The sequence below is a fragment of the Podarcis cretensis genome (genome assembly GCF_951804945.1).
Source record: "Podarcis cretensis genome assembly, chromosome: 8".
In the NCBI taxonomy this organism is placed as follows: domain Eukaryota; kingdom Metazoa; phylum Chordata; class Lepidosauria; order Squamata; family Lacertidae; genus Podarcis; species Podarcis cretensis.
Window position 1 is genome coordinate 89,928,976 of NC_137177.1, and position 13,364 is coordinate 89,942,339.

At 44.6% G+C, this 13,364-nt stretch overlaps 1 protein-coding gene across 2 annotated transcripts in view; it reads right to left on the reverse strand.

Annotated features, from left to right (window-relative positions):
- Positions 1 to 13,364, reverse strand: part of LOC307222373 (tetraspanin-15-like) — a 101,620-nt gene that overhangs the window by 31,689 nt on the left and 56,567 nt on the right. For both annotated transcript variants that reach the window (XM_079987592.1, XM_079987591.1), the window contains one exon: positions 9,300 to 9,395. In XM_079987592.1, the coding sequence (XP_079843718.1) occupies positions 9,300 to 9,395 (96 nt within the window). The remainder of the gene's footprint in view (positions 1 to 9,299; positions 9,396 to 13,364) is intronic.

Genomic DNA, 13,364 nt, shown 5'->3' on the forward strand with positions numbered 1-13,364 from the left:
GCCTGGTTTGTTTGCGTGCTTGTTTTACATCTCAGGAACAGGAGGACCCAACAAGAAGCTTAGAGCCAGTGCTATTCCCTTGTATTCTGCACCCATGTTCAGAGGCAGCTGGCGATTATGAGGAGAGCTTTGTTGCCCTCACCTCTTGCTTGTGGGCTTCCCACCTGCATCTGGTGAGCAAGATCAAGATGCTGCACTAGGTAAGCCTTTTCATCCTCAAGCATCCCATCTCAGCTAACCTTTGCCACTGCTTATTTTATCATCATGGAGACCATAGTGGAATGGAGGCGGCTTTCTTTCTCTTTAGCAAATATCTGCAAAAATGTGCAGAACTGAATTTAAAATGGGGGGAAATGAGAAACTGAGAGAACTAAAACTACAAAATCCTTCTATCCTTGGTCTCCAGTGAGCTCTTCTCCAAAAGAAGTCTTCTCACCTGCCAAAAGAAGTGGGGAGCACATAACAGTATAATATATTTCAAGTACCATGGGCATGAATGGTGTTCCCAAGAAGAAATCCACAGCACTTAGTTGACTTGGCACTTTATCTGCACTTCAGTGAGCGTGGTTTAGATCAATTATATTCTGTACTGATTGTTTTTCCCTCCCTCCAGTCTTCACATGGCCTATCCCTTGATCTGGGACCCAGTTAAAGCCATTATCTCCTTGCCATATTCAAAAACTTTGCAAGGAGGTATAAGGGATCCAGAACTAGGGTTGCCACCCTTGTTCTGGCAAAATATAGGGCTGGGCAGGACGGGGGTTGGGGGCGATTTTTTTTAAAAAATCTGATGCTGAAATTACTTCAAAGCAATCTATTACAATCTATTGCTGCCTAACAGGATGGCCTCTCTGGAATTTGTCACATGCACACACAAATTTGTAAATCTCTTTGTGCTTCGCCACCCAGAGCTTAAATGAACAATCTTTCACACACATACAGTGGTACCTCTGGTTACGAAGGCTTCAGGTTACGAGCTCCACTAACCCAGAAGTAGCTGCTCCTGGTTGCGAACTTTGCCCCAGGATGCAAATGGAAATCGCACAGCGGGAGGCCCCATTAGCAAAAGCGCGCCTCATGTTAAGAACGGTTTCAGCTTAAAAACAGACCTCCAGAACGAATTAAGTTCGTAACCAGAGGTACCACTGTACATTTGGAGAGGATCCCTAACTTGGCCTAGAAAGTGGTGTGTGTGTGTGTGTGTGTGTGTGTGTGTGTGAAGAAGAAATACAGGACAAACTACATCCTTTATTGAATCAATACAGGATGTAGCGTTTTACACTGAAACACGGACGATTGATCCTCTATTATACAGGACAGGTGGCAAGCCTAAATGGGTGAACATCATTTGAGGCCGTTCTCCGTGTGCCTGCTCCACATGAGGTTCAGAGGGTGGCAACACAGGAACAGGCCTTTTCTGTGGTGCTTTAGACTGATTAAACAAACAATCTATGGCCTTTTAAAATGTGTATGTGGGAGAGAGCTTATTGGTTTGTTTTTGTATTTTGCAATGTATTTTGTGTTCTCATTTTGTATTTGTAAACTGCCTTGTGATCTTTGGATGAAGGGTGGTATACGAATAATAACCCCAGCTTGGTCCCCTCCAGACGGCTTGGACTACAACCTCCTTCAGTCTCAAGATCATATAGCTGTGCTGCTTGGGGCTGATGGGAGTCATAGTCCAAACTAATCTGGAGGGCACCAGGTTGGGGAAGGTTGCCTTGCGTCCTAATTTCCTTGCCACTCATCATTATGTCTTCACATCTGCAAAAAGAGGGAAATGTTTGCCTTCTCTCCTTTCCCCTCTCACCCCATGAAAATCCACACAAGCTAATAGCATGCAAAATCATTCATACTATATTGGTTCTCCGATTCACAGGGCTGAAATTAAATCTGCTTCATTTGCTTTGAGAATACATTATTTCTGCAGGCAATCAAGATATTTCAATGCTGGATGCAGAGACTTATCGCCTTCCACCTGTCTCTGTTCTCATTGGCCGGCGCTTGGGTACATCCATCCTCCTTGTAACTCACCTGCTGGGCTGCATTTAAACACCAGCAGTTTTATGGAGCTGGTGTAGTTGGGAAATTAGACTGAACCAGAGGCCTCTAGGGAGTATGTGGGAAATCAGCCACAGCGGTCACAGCAAATGAACAAAATGAGCATCCCTTTCTCCAGAAATGGTTTGTGGCAGGTAGATCCAGTTACGTGTTTCAATTCTGAAAGATAAACAGCTCACAACAGGCAGCAGACATTGGTGGAGACCAGCCAGTCTCCAAGGCATGTTTCCATGAGTGTATGAAGAAGTGAACCTATGGGACTCTGTTTGCAGGTGGTGAATTGGGGCAGCTGCTTCAGCTCCATTTGGGGGGACATGGTTCAACAGCTCTTGGGAAAGGACTGGCAGCTGTGGGCAGGTCTTCTCTATCCTCTTAAAAAAACAACAACAGCTGTGAAAGCTGCTACCTTCAGTGGTGCAACAGCATGAACAGTGCTATGGCCACAGCCTGCCTGCCTGCCTTCCTTCCTGAGCAGCTAAAGCTTTGCTGCCACCGCCACCCTATCTCTGTGGCCAGTAAGCCCTGTCCTGTCTCCACTGACATTGTTCCAAGGATGGAATTGCAACCCCTGAAACAGTCACCCCAATAGGAAAAATAGGGCAGCAAATTGGGAAATGGCTTTCTCAGTCCACTCCATCCTTGGACTTAATTCAAAGTGCCAGTACTGACCATTTCAAGCCCTTCACAGCCTGGGTCCCACTTAGAGGCTGCCTTTCCCTTTGCTCCGATGCTCTTCTAACTTTGTGCAAGGTGGAAATTGTCCCAGGGAGAAGCTGGACCTTCATGCCAATTGCCCCAAGGCAGTGGAACTGCTTCCTGGAGCACATAATTCTACTCTTTCTCATTGGGCTTCCACAATTGTGTGTGTGCAAAGCACATCTCTTCTGCTTGGTTTTTGGTTTGACTGGATGGTTTGCTTAGGTTTTTGTTGGCGGTGGTGCTGCTGCTGTTTTTTTTTGCTCCTTTTCACTAGTCTGTTGAATTTATTAAAAAAAAACATATTTATTTATTATGGTACCCCAGCATCAGTGCTGAAAAAGTGGTTGATAAATGTTTTAAATAAATAAAATGGCTGCAGGCTGGTCATCAGGGGGTCTGTTATACTGTCCTCTCCCTCAGACCGCACAGCCAAGGAGACATCCCCACAGCGCTCTGAAAGGGAGAATTACACAGCACAAACCAGAAAAGTGTCACAAGATGGATTTGGGGGTGGAATGAGGAGGGATGCGTTTGACACCCCAATCCTTGCCTCTCAATAAGAAAAGACATTTCAAATTCAGCCTGCTATGGACATGCACTGTGGAGTCTGCTTGATATGCAGATAAGAAGTCAGTCATCAAGGGAGACATCTCCCAAAATTGTAGCCATTAAACTGTCTGGATAAAATAAGCAGAAATCAAGAAGATTTATGGACTCAAGACAACCACTCTCTCATTGGACTATAATTTGTACTATTTATTGCTTTTGAAATTGGTCTTTTCCTTTCATACTTGGCTCCTCAGTCAAAGGAACTGGAGATGGCCAAGACCCTTTGCAAAAGAATGATCTTAAGAACTGCAAGAACCTGAGAATTTTGGTTTCAGATCTATACTTTATCTTCTTGGTTTTTCAAATACCCAAATGAACTTTGATCCCTGACCAGTTTTTCTCAATATTAAGTCTCAACAGGAAAGCAAATATCATTTTGTTGACATAAATCTGCTCACCCCAACCTGTAGCCGTTCAGATATTTTCAGCTATAACTCTCATCTTGGTATATTATTTGCACAAAGTCCTGCAAAAATTGATTGTATACCTATGAGACTTAGCTCCTGCATCTTGTGTTTCAAATCAGGGTATGTTTTCCCATTGATATAAGAATAATAATAATCTTGATTTATCTTACAAGTAAGCTTGTAAAATTATCTCTCTTCCATAGATGAAAGGATCTATTTAAGCAGAGTAAGCTGAAATGAATAGCAATTGTAAAGGTATTAGCCTTTTAACAGAAAACTAATCAAAGGCTTAAGCTGTTCCATATGCAATAAGCACAATTAAAAAGTCCCCAAATCTCCAGTTCTCCCAAATGTTCATTTTCTAAGCTTGAATTAGGAAGCCTGCTCTGCCCCAGAGTTTCTGCAGTACTCCTGTGATCCACACATATCTGGTACCAAAACCAATCTGGTGCCCTGTGATTAATTCCCAGTGTTCCCGGATGTGCTGAGTGAGTGCTGCTAAACAACAGGAGGTCATCTTTTAAAAAGCATATCACCCAGACCCAACTTGCAGCATTTCTAGCCAACAGCAACTCACACACCTCTGAGAAGTAGCTGCCACCATGGAAGTGGTTTGGACAATATCCCAGAAAAATCAGCTAGATGGGAGACCAAGAACATAAGAGCTATCCTGCTGGATAAGACTGGGTGGGTATCCTTCATGTCCAACAAGGGCCTGCCAGATTCCTCTAGGGAACTTATAATATGGACATAAAGGCAAGTACCCTTCCTGTTAGTTCTCTACAGCATCTAATGCTCACTGTCTTTGAATGGGGAAGGCTGCTTTGAGTTATCAGTCCATACTATGAAGCCTATGAATTGTGGGGGGCAAGAAAGGAAGATGCCCAAAGTAAATGAGACAGCCCGAGGCAACTTCTAGTCCAGTTCTCCAAGTCATCTCTCAGCAAGGAGATTCCCATGAAGAACAATGCTATTCCAATTTCTGGTGCAGTCTTGGGGCAACAGCAGGGTCTTCTCCAGCCAGGAGCAGCCAGGATTCATGGCAGTGGCATTGCCGCTGCTTCTTACCTGGATGGGGCAGGGCTGGGGTTGGGCGCCTCTGTGGGAGCACCAGATTGTCTCCATCATTGCTCCCACACAGTGTCCTGTCTCCCAGTTGCCGAAGAACAAAGACTGGACAGAAAGTTCTTTCCAAAAGCCTAAATGCTTATATTACTGTGGTACATGGGAACGGTTGGTTTAAGGCCCTTCAGAGGTAATCCTAAATACAGCTACAACAAAGGCAGGTTCTCTAGCTGGCAAGCTCTGAAAGTTGATATGACACTATCACAATCCTTGGCTTTCCTATAGATAGGAACAAGGAGGACTTTTCTTAAGGCTGTAAGCATTTCTGCAATCTCCTGCTACATTTGTGTTCCCTTCTCTTTTGACTCCTTCTCGACCTAGGTAACAGGACAGGTGTCTCCTCCCCCCCCCCAGGAGGTGGCTGGGACCATTGAAACACCCCTCTCTGGGCAGGCAGAGCTACTCCCAGGATAGGATGGTGCTGGAGTGGGCATGCCAGAAAGTGGCTCTGCCAAGTTTGGAGAGGGTAGCGGGAACACAGAGGGAGGTGACACTCATGGCTCCCATTGTGGGGATGGTGAAGGCAAGAGAGCAGCTGAGGAAGGCTGCTCTCTGCCGCAAAATCCTAGCAGATTCCTCTACATCCCTACTCTTGGCCAAACCTCCCTCCGCAGCGTTCTGACTTGGCCAGCCCCTGTCGCGACTGCCAAGGTAAATACTGATGGTGCTGCTGTCACCAGCCCATCCGCCACTCCAGCCTGCCTCCAGCTCCTGTCTCCATTTACATGTGCATATCCTGTTAAAATATCAAACTCTGCTCACTTCTGGATTCTGTCTCTTGGACATGCCAGAGTATGACAGGATGCTGGAGTTGGCTTTTATAAATAGGTTGTCACTGTCAAATTCCTGCATTGAGATTTTAATGGCTGCCATGGCTGTGACCAGCTGTTTAGAAGATGGAGATGAAACAGAACGAGCCACAAAAGGAGACAGAGGGAGCCATGCATCCTGCTAGCTGGACTGTAAGAGAATCGTCTGGGATGTGTGTTAAGGATGCATTTCAATTATATTCCCGAGGAAAATTCTCCTGTAAGATGCAGAGCTCCAGAGGTGAACCTATTGTCAAAGCAGTTTATATTTATGAGATACAGCAAAATAGTTTACTCAATTCAAAGGGTGAAACTGAATGCCGTTCTATTACTATTGTTCCATTACTGAAAGAATGTCAATTTGCCAGACTGAATCATCTCATTGCACTGGTTCATGCTAGCACAACAGTTTACTTGAATCTGACCCAAAGTTTTTAAAATAATGGGTGGTATTCAATAGGTTTTACTCCAGGTAGACCCACTGAAATGAATATGACTAAATTAGGTCCATTCATTTCAATGAGTCTACTCTGAGTAAATCTTAGTTGACTACCACTCATTATTTTTTTTATTTTTTTTTTGCAATGAGGCATTCCCACTCCTTTGATTTGTTAAGAAATGAGTTTTGGAATGCAAAGTACAGTGACCAGTTAGGTATATAAGGGGTTATTCCTACATTGCAGGGGTCAGCAAACTTTTCCAGCAGGGGGCCGGTTCACTGTCCCTCAGACCTTGTGGGGGGCCGGACTATATTTTGGAGAGAAAAAATGAACGAATGCCTAGGCCCCACAATTTAGAAGGCGATTGGGCGGGATCCGGCCCCCAGGCCTTAGTTTGCCTACCCATGCACTAGATGACCCTTTGGGTCTCTTCCAACTCTGCAATCCTATTATTCCATGAGAATATTCTAGGTATCCTTGTACACCAGCACCTTTAACCTAAGCCCAGTAGCTAACAGGCTGCCTGTGCGAGTCTTTCAGTAGTGGTGTGACACTTAAAGGATTACTGATAAGCAAATTGAGACTTCTAGTAACCGGCCTTGTTTTAGGAAGGCAGATTACCTCATCATCATCATCACTTTTAATTTGTATACCATCTTTCTATTTTACAATACCCAAGGCGGTTTACAAGCTGAAGAAATGAAGAATGTACACCTTATAACAATCCAATCCAATACAAAAAGATGATAATAAAACATACATTTAAAATAAGCAACTTATATCAAAGAAATATTCAACAATCCATTAGAATAGTATAGAATATTAAATATCAGCATATAAAAAATTAAACAGAAATCCACTCTTAACAATTATAATAAATAATTTCTAAACTATAATCAATAAAACAATGGCAAGTCACAGTGCATAAAATATACAATACAAATTGAGAAGCAGAGACTGGAGGGTGGTGCAAGGCAGGTGGAAGAATTCAAATTCTGCTCATTTGAAAAGAAGAAACTCCTCACACTGCAAGAAGATCAAACCTCTCCATTCTGAAGGAAATCGGCCTTGAGTGCTCACTGGAAGGACAGATCGTGAAGCTGAGGCTCCAGTACTTTGGCCACCTCATGAGAAGAGAAGACTCCCTGGAAAAGACCCTGATGTTGGGAAAGATGGAGGGCACAAGGAGAAGGGGACGACAGAGGACGAGATGGTGGGACAGTGTACTCAAAGCTACAAACATGAGTCTGACCAAACTGCGGGAGGTAGTGGAAGATAGGAGTGCCTGGCGTGCTCTGGTCCAGGGGGTCACGAAGAGTCGGACACGACTAAACGACAACAACAACAACAACCACCACACACACACACACACACACACACACACACACACTTGCATTGGCAATCACAGGACTTCGTTTTTCCACAATATTTGCTCTACTGATGAAAGATGAAGATGTCAAACTTTATCATGTACTCAAGTGGTAATTAATGATATACACAAGAGCAAAACAAAGCATAATGTTTGCTTAGTTTTGTTGGCCAGTTTTGAACACAGCAGCAATTGGCAGCTGCAAAAAACATTGTTGGAGTAATCTGGAACATTTCCTCCCAAAATGCTTGATTGGCTTATCTCTTTGTAAAAGAGTGAAGGAATAGTCACTGGGAGTTGGGATGGAGAAATCGGTCAATTTCAGTTTCTCTTGGTTTTTACTTTCCCCAGTTTTTAAGTCTGTTCCCTGAATTTCCATGTCAGCTTCCAATTTATGCTCTTGGAAATACCTGTCAGCATTCTAGTGCACATCTTTCCTACTGTATACATTTCTGTGGATAATCTTGCAAGCAATTCCCCCAACAATGTTTTTGTATGTTATTTGGATGCGGAGTGTAAGGCAAGGCTTAGTGTGGGCCCAGAGAAGTCCCCAGTTCACCTAATACACCCCTGGTGTGTGCACAGTCGACTACAACAACCTGGCACTGGGCTTAGAGGCCTCTAAGCATTAGTGGAAAACTGTGCACATCCCTGCCTCACCACACAACATTTGACGCCGCCTCTGTTATACCTGTGCTGGATACTCTACATGTGCAGAAAGCATTTCAGAGCCCAGAATGGATGTCAGAATCCATCCTAGATTGTACAGTCCACTCTAGAGGAACCAGCAGGACAATCTCCATTTGTTCTGAGGTCAGTCAAAACACCTTGTACACAGCCTGCTAATAACTGGGAGCGGCCGCCGAGACCATATAACACCGGTCTTGAAAGACCTACATTGGCTCCCAGTACGTTTCCGAGCACAATTCAAAGTGTTGGTGCTGACCTTTAAAGCCCTAAATGGCCTCGGTCCAGTATACCTGAAGGAGCGTCTCCTCCCCCATCGTCCTGCCCGGACACTGAGGTCCAGCTCCGAGGGCCTTCTGGCGGTTCCCTCACTGCGAGAGGTCACGTTACAGGGAACCAGGCAGAGGGCCTTCTCGGTAGTGGTGCCCACCCTGTGGAATGCCCTCCCATCAGATGTCAAAGCAATAAACAACTACCTGACATTCAGAAGACATCTGAAGGCAGCCCTGTTCAGGGAAGTTTTTAATATGTGACATTTTAGTGTATTTTTCATCCTTGTTGGAAGCCGCCCAGAGTGGCTGGGGAAACCCAGCCAGATGGGCGGGGTACAAATAAATTATTATTATTATTATTATTATTATTATTATTATTATTATTATTAACAGAATTGTTATTAGTTATCTATTCTAACCTCATGTGATGTTGGAAACATAGCTAAGGTTGGTAGATGGCCTTCCAACTTCTGTTTAAAAACTTCTAATGAAGGACAGTCCACCACCTTCCCAGGTCATCTGTTCCACTGTTGAACAGTTATTGCCGTCAGAAAGTTTCTCCTAATGTTTATTTGGAATCTCTTTTCTTGCAACTTAAATCCAGTTGTTCAGGTCCTACCCTCTGGGGAGCAGCAGAAAACAAGCTTGCTCCTTCAATGTGACAGCCCTTTAGAAATCAGAGGATGGCTCTCCTATCACCTCCCAGTCTCCTCTTTCCCAGCTAAACATACCCAACTCCCTCACCAGCCTTGGTTCCCAGACCCCACCCTACCCAGACCCACCAATACTTTATGCTCATACTGAGAAAAACAAAAACTTACCTTTTGCTGGACAAAGTCCAAAATATTCTTGAAGTCCAAATCATCATAGTAGTGTCTTATCCCATCCTGCACAGTGGAATGGAAAACTGAATTCATCTGGAAAGAAGCAGAGTCCCAAATGTGAGAAATGCTCTCCAACAACAGATAGGAGGTTAGCAAGGAAAGGCCTTCACACAACATTGCAAGGCGTGGTGCAATCTCCCTTGCAGGGACAACAAATGATGTGCTGTCAGAGCATCAGTTGCTAAACAACTCCCACCCTCAGAAAGGAGTAGTGCAGTGGTACTTTGGTTTAAGAACAGCCCCGTTTACGAACTATTCGGTATATGAACTCTGCAAAACCGGAAGTAGTGTTCCGGTTAGCAAACTCTATCTTGTCTATGAATGGAATCTGAACGGTGGAAGGGCCATGGCGGTGGGAGGCCTCATTAGGGAAAGCACACCTCAGTTTAAGAATGGCTTTGGTTTTAGAGTGGACTTCTGGAATGGATTAAGTTCGTAAACCATGGTACCACTGTACTGGCTATAGAAAGGCAGTGCTTTGAAATAATCACAGTCCATTTCTCTTTGACCTTTTAGACAACAAGCATTTTCATAAACACAACAGGAAGAGACTTGGCACTTTCTACAGAGATGGTGCCCTGAGGCCATCAGGGTGTATTCTTGGTGCAATGGAAAAGTGCTGGAGTTGCAAGTGCTCAGCACAGCTCCTCTTCTGACCAGGCAGAGACTTTGTTATGTGCCCAGTGAGATTTGTGGGGAACAGAGCCTGGAACTGAGGACAGACAACTAGAGGCAGGTAGCCTGCTGCCATTCTGCCACTGACCAGGGCCAGCATTGGAGGACCTGGGAAAGGTCTCAATACAGAGACCTGGACTTGTTCCCATGAAGCCCAAAGCCCAGCTGAGCTCTTATATTCCAAAACATGCCAGAGCCCCACCCAAAGAACTTAAAGCAGGGAAAGCTCTTTGGCCTGGAGCAATATACCATATTTTTCGCTCTATAAGACGCACCAGACCATAAGACGCACCTAGTTTTTGGAGGAGGAAAACAAGAAAAAAAATATTCTGAATCTCAGAAGCCAGAACAACAAGAGGGATCGCTGCGCAGTGAAAGCAGCAATCCCTCTTGCTGTTCTGGCTCCTGGGATAGCTGCGCAGCCTGCATTCACTCCATAAGACGCACACACATTTCCCCTTACTTTTTAGGAGGGAAAAAGTGAGTCTTATAGAGCAAAAAATATGGTATTTGTGGTGCTGTTCCCTTCAAAAACAGAAAGACCTGAAAGCTTTTCCTTTGTGAAGGGGTCTCCTTTGTGTTTGAAAAATGGGTCACAGGACACAGTGCCTCTGAAGAAAGCAAAGGGTCTCTCCTGTAACTGGGCACAACTAAGCAACTAAAACTCAGTCCCTCAAAGTTCTCATGTGAAGGACACCATGTTTTTTTTTTTTTTAAAAAAAAGACACCCATATTCTTTCAACAGCCTTGATTCTGCAAAAGAGCCTCCTCTTTCCATGACATCCTTGAACACATTTGTAAGAATCCACACACTGTAGATCCTGTGCTGCATTTTGTGTCCTGAATCCAACCATGAAAATTAAGAAAAATATGCAAATGAATAAGCAAAATGATGGTTGGGGGGAAGGCTGCTCTGCATGGGGCACTGACATTGCTTTTCAATTTTTAAGCAGTTGCTTTTGATAAATTTAATTATGCACATAGCAAAGTTTACTAGAAAAAAGATACATATAGAGAGAAAAACCCAAGATGGGTGCAATCAAAGATTCTTCCCATATATTCCTAGAGAACATACCCTTGGGGTTATTTTGATACGGCAGATGCTTCAAATTAAGCAGTAATTGAATCTAAAATGCATTTCACAAATACTTCAGAAGGTTCCTGCATCCCTCAAAGCTGAGCCCCTAATGCCGGAGGAGTTACTTTCTGAAGGAACATTTGCCATCTGACTTCTGACAAAGCCCCACCAGACACAAACCCCGAGAAATATTAATGAAAAGAAGCTGTTTGGGGTTTTGTTTTTTTGCTTAAACACACAAACTCACCAACTTACTTGGCCTAATTAATTCTGACATGAAAATTACAGAGGTTGGGTGAGCAGGAGAATAAATGTGAATACAAAGAAGAGGAATCTGACAGAGCAAAGAAGGCAGAGCCAGGGAGAAGTGAAGGCATGTCAAGGTGGAAAACACAAAGAATATTTTTTTATGAACCCCCCCCCCCAAAAAAAACCCCTGTATCCCAAACACAAAATGTCACGTTTCAACACTTCCATACTTCAGATGAGGCTGACAGGTATTCCCCCCCCCCCCTTAAATCCCCAACATTAACTTAAAGGAAAACCACATACAAAAAAATTCATAGCTGACAACCTTGCCAACCTTCTAAAAAGACAGTCAATCTCCTGCCCAAGCAGTTGACTCCCCCAGGGCAGTTCCTACATTCATCTGGAGAACAGAGCCATCACACATTTTGTTTCCTAGTCAGGCATGAACAGTGGGCAGCACAAAAGCTCAGTTGCAAATACAGGCTAGAAATCTGGATGGATGAGATTTAAAAACACAAGAACCTAAGTTGAGTCTGCTAAATCAGGACAGTGGCCAGTCTAGTCCAGCATCCTTTTCTCACAGCAGCCAACCAGATCTGAGCACAAGAGCCCTCTCACTTGCTGTGGCTTCCAGCAACTGGTATTCAGAAGCATTGCTGCCTCCAACCATAGGGGCAGATCACAGCCATTGTGGCCAGTAGCTATCTGCATGGGGAAAACCCTGAAACCCTCCTTGCTGCCTTTCTAGATGTGTATTCCCAACATGATGGGGCTTCTGAACATGGGAAGAGGAGCTGGCACCCTCCCACACTGCTTGCCTCACCTGAAGCAGAGCAGCTAGACTCTGGACTCCTGGACCTGTTTGCCACAAAATATGTCAGCTACCTAGAGCTATGTGGGGCTGGCTCTTAGTGCTGCCGCTTCCCCTCTCTAAGACTGTGTTTGTCATTAAAAATAAATAAATGCTGGTTAGGTAAAGGTAAAGGGACCCCTGACCATTAGGTCCAGTCGTGGCCGACTCTGGGGTTGCGGCGCTCATCTTGCTTTATTGGCCAAGGGAGCCGGCGTACAGCTTCCGGGTCATGTGGCCAGCATGACTAAGCTGCTTCTGGCGAACCAGAGCAGTGCACGGAAACACCGCTTACCTTCCCGCCAGAGCGGTACCTATTTATCTACTTGCACTTTGATGTGCTTTCGAACTGCTAGGTGGGCAGGAGCAGGGACCGAGCAATGGGAGCTCACCCCGTCGCAGGGATTCGAACCGCTGACCTTCTGATTGGCAAGTCCTAGGCTCTGTGGTTTAACCCACAGTGCCACCCACGTCCCAAATGCTGGTTAAATTTACATTATTTAATTCGGTTAGAAAGCTAGAGTCTGAAAGGTAAATTAAAAGGTGGGGGGAGAAGTAACACCTTTAAATAAATGTTATTAATTGGAAGGAAAGCGTCTATGGGATGCTAAGCAGCAAGACTGGTCTGCCTGGCAAAATAGTGTGTGCCTTGCACCTCTGTTTCTACAAAGGCAAGATGCTTCTAAAAACAATGAAAACCATCTAACGCCCTAAATAGGCACCAGAGAGCGTGTCCAGAATCTGACCAAATTAATCTAACAACTCTAACCTGCAGATTCTGCTGTTCAGTGCTCACCTCTGCTCTAGGCAAATAGATATAAAACAAGCCATGTAATTTGCAGAATTATTAAGGACTTGAGAGTGAAAAGCACCCTGTGATTGTTGCGGTCTCAGTATTTGTTACACACTTTGCATCCATGAGAACCTGAAGCTCCTTGAGAAGAACATAAGCAGAGTCTGGTGGATCAGGCCAGTGGCTCATCCAGTCAAGCATCCGCTTCTCACAGTGGCTGACCAGATGCCTGGGGGAAACCAGCATGAAGGATTTGAGCGCAAGAGCCCTCTGCCATCCTGGGGTTTCCAGCAACTGGGGTTCAGAAGAACTGCTGCCTCTGAATGTGGAAGGCAGAACGTAGCCATCATGGCTAGT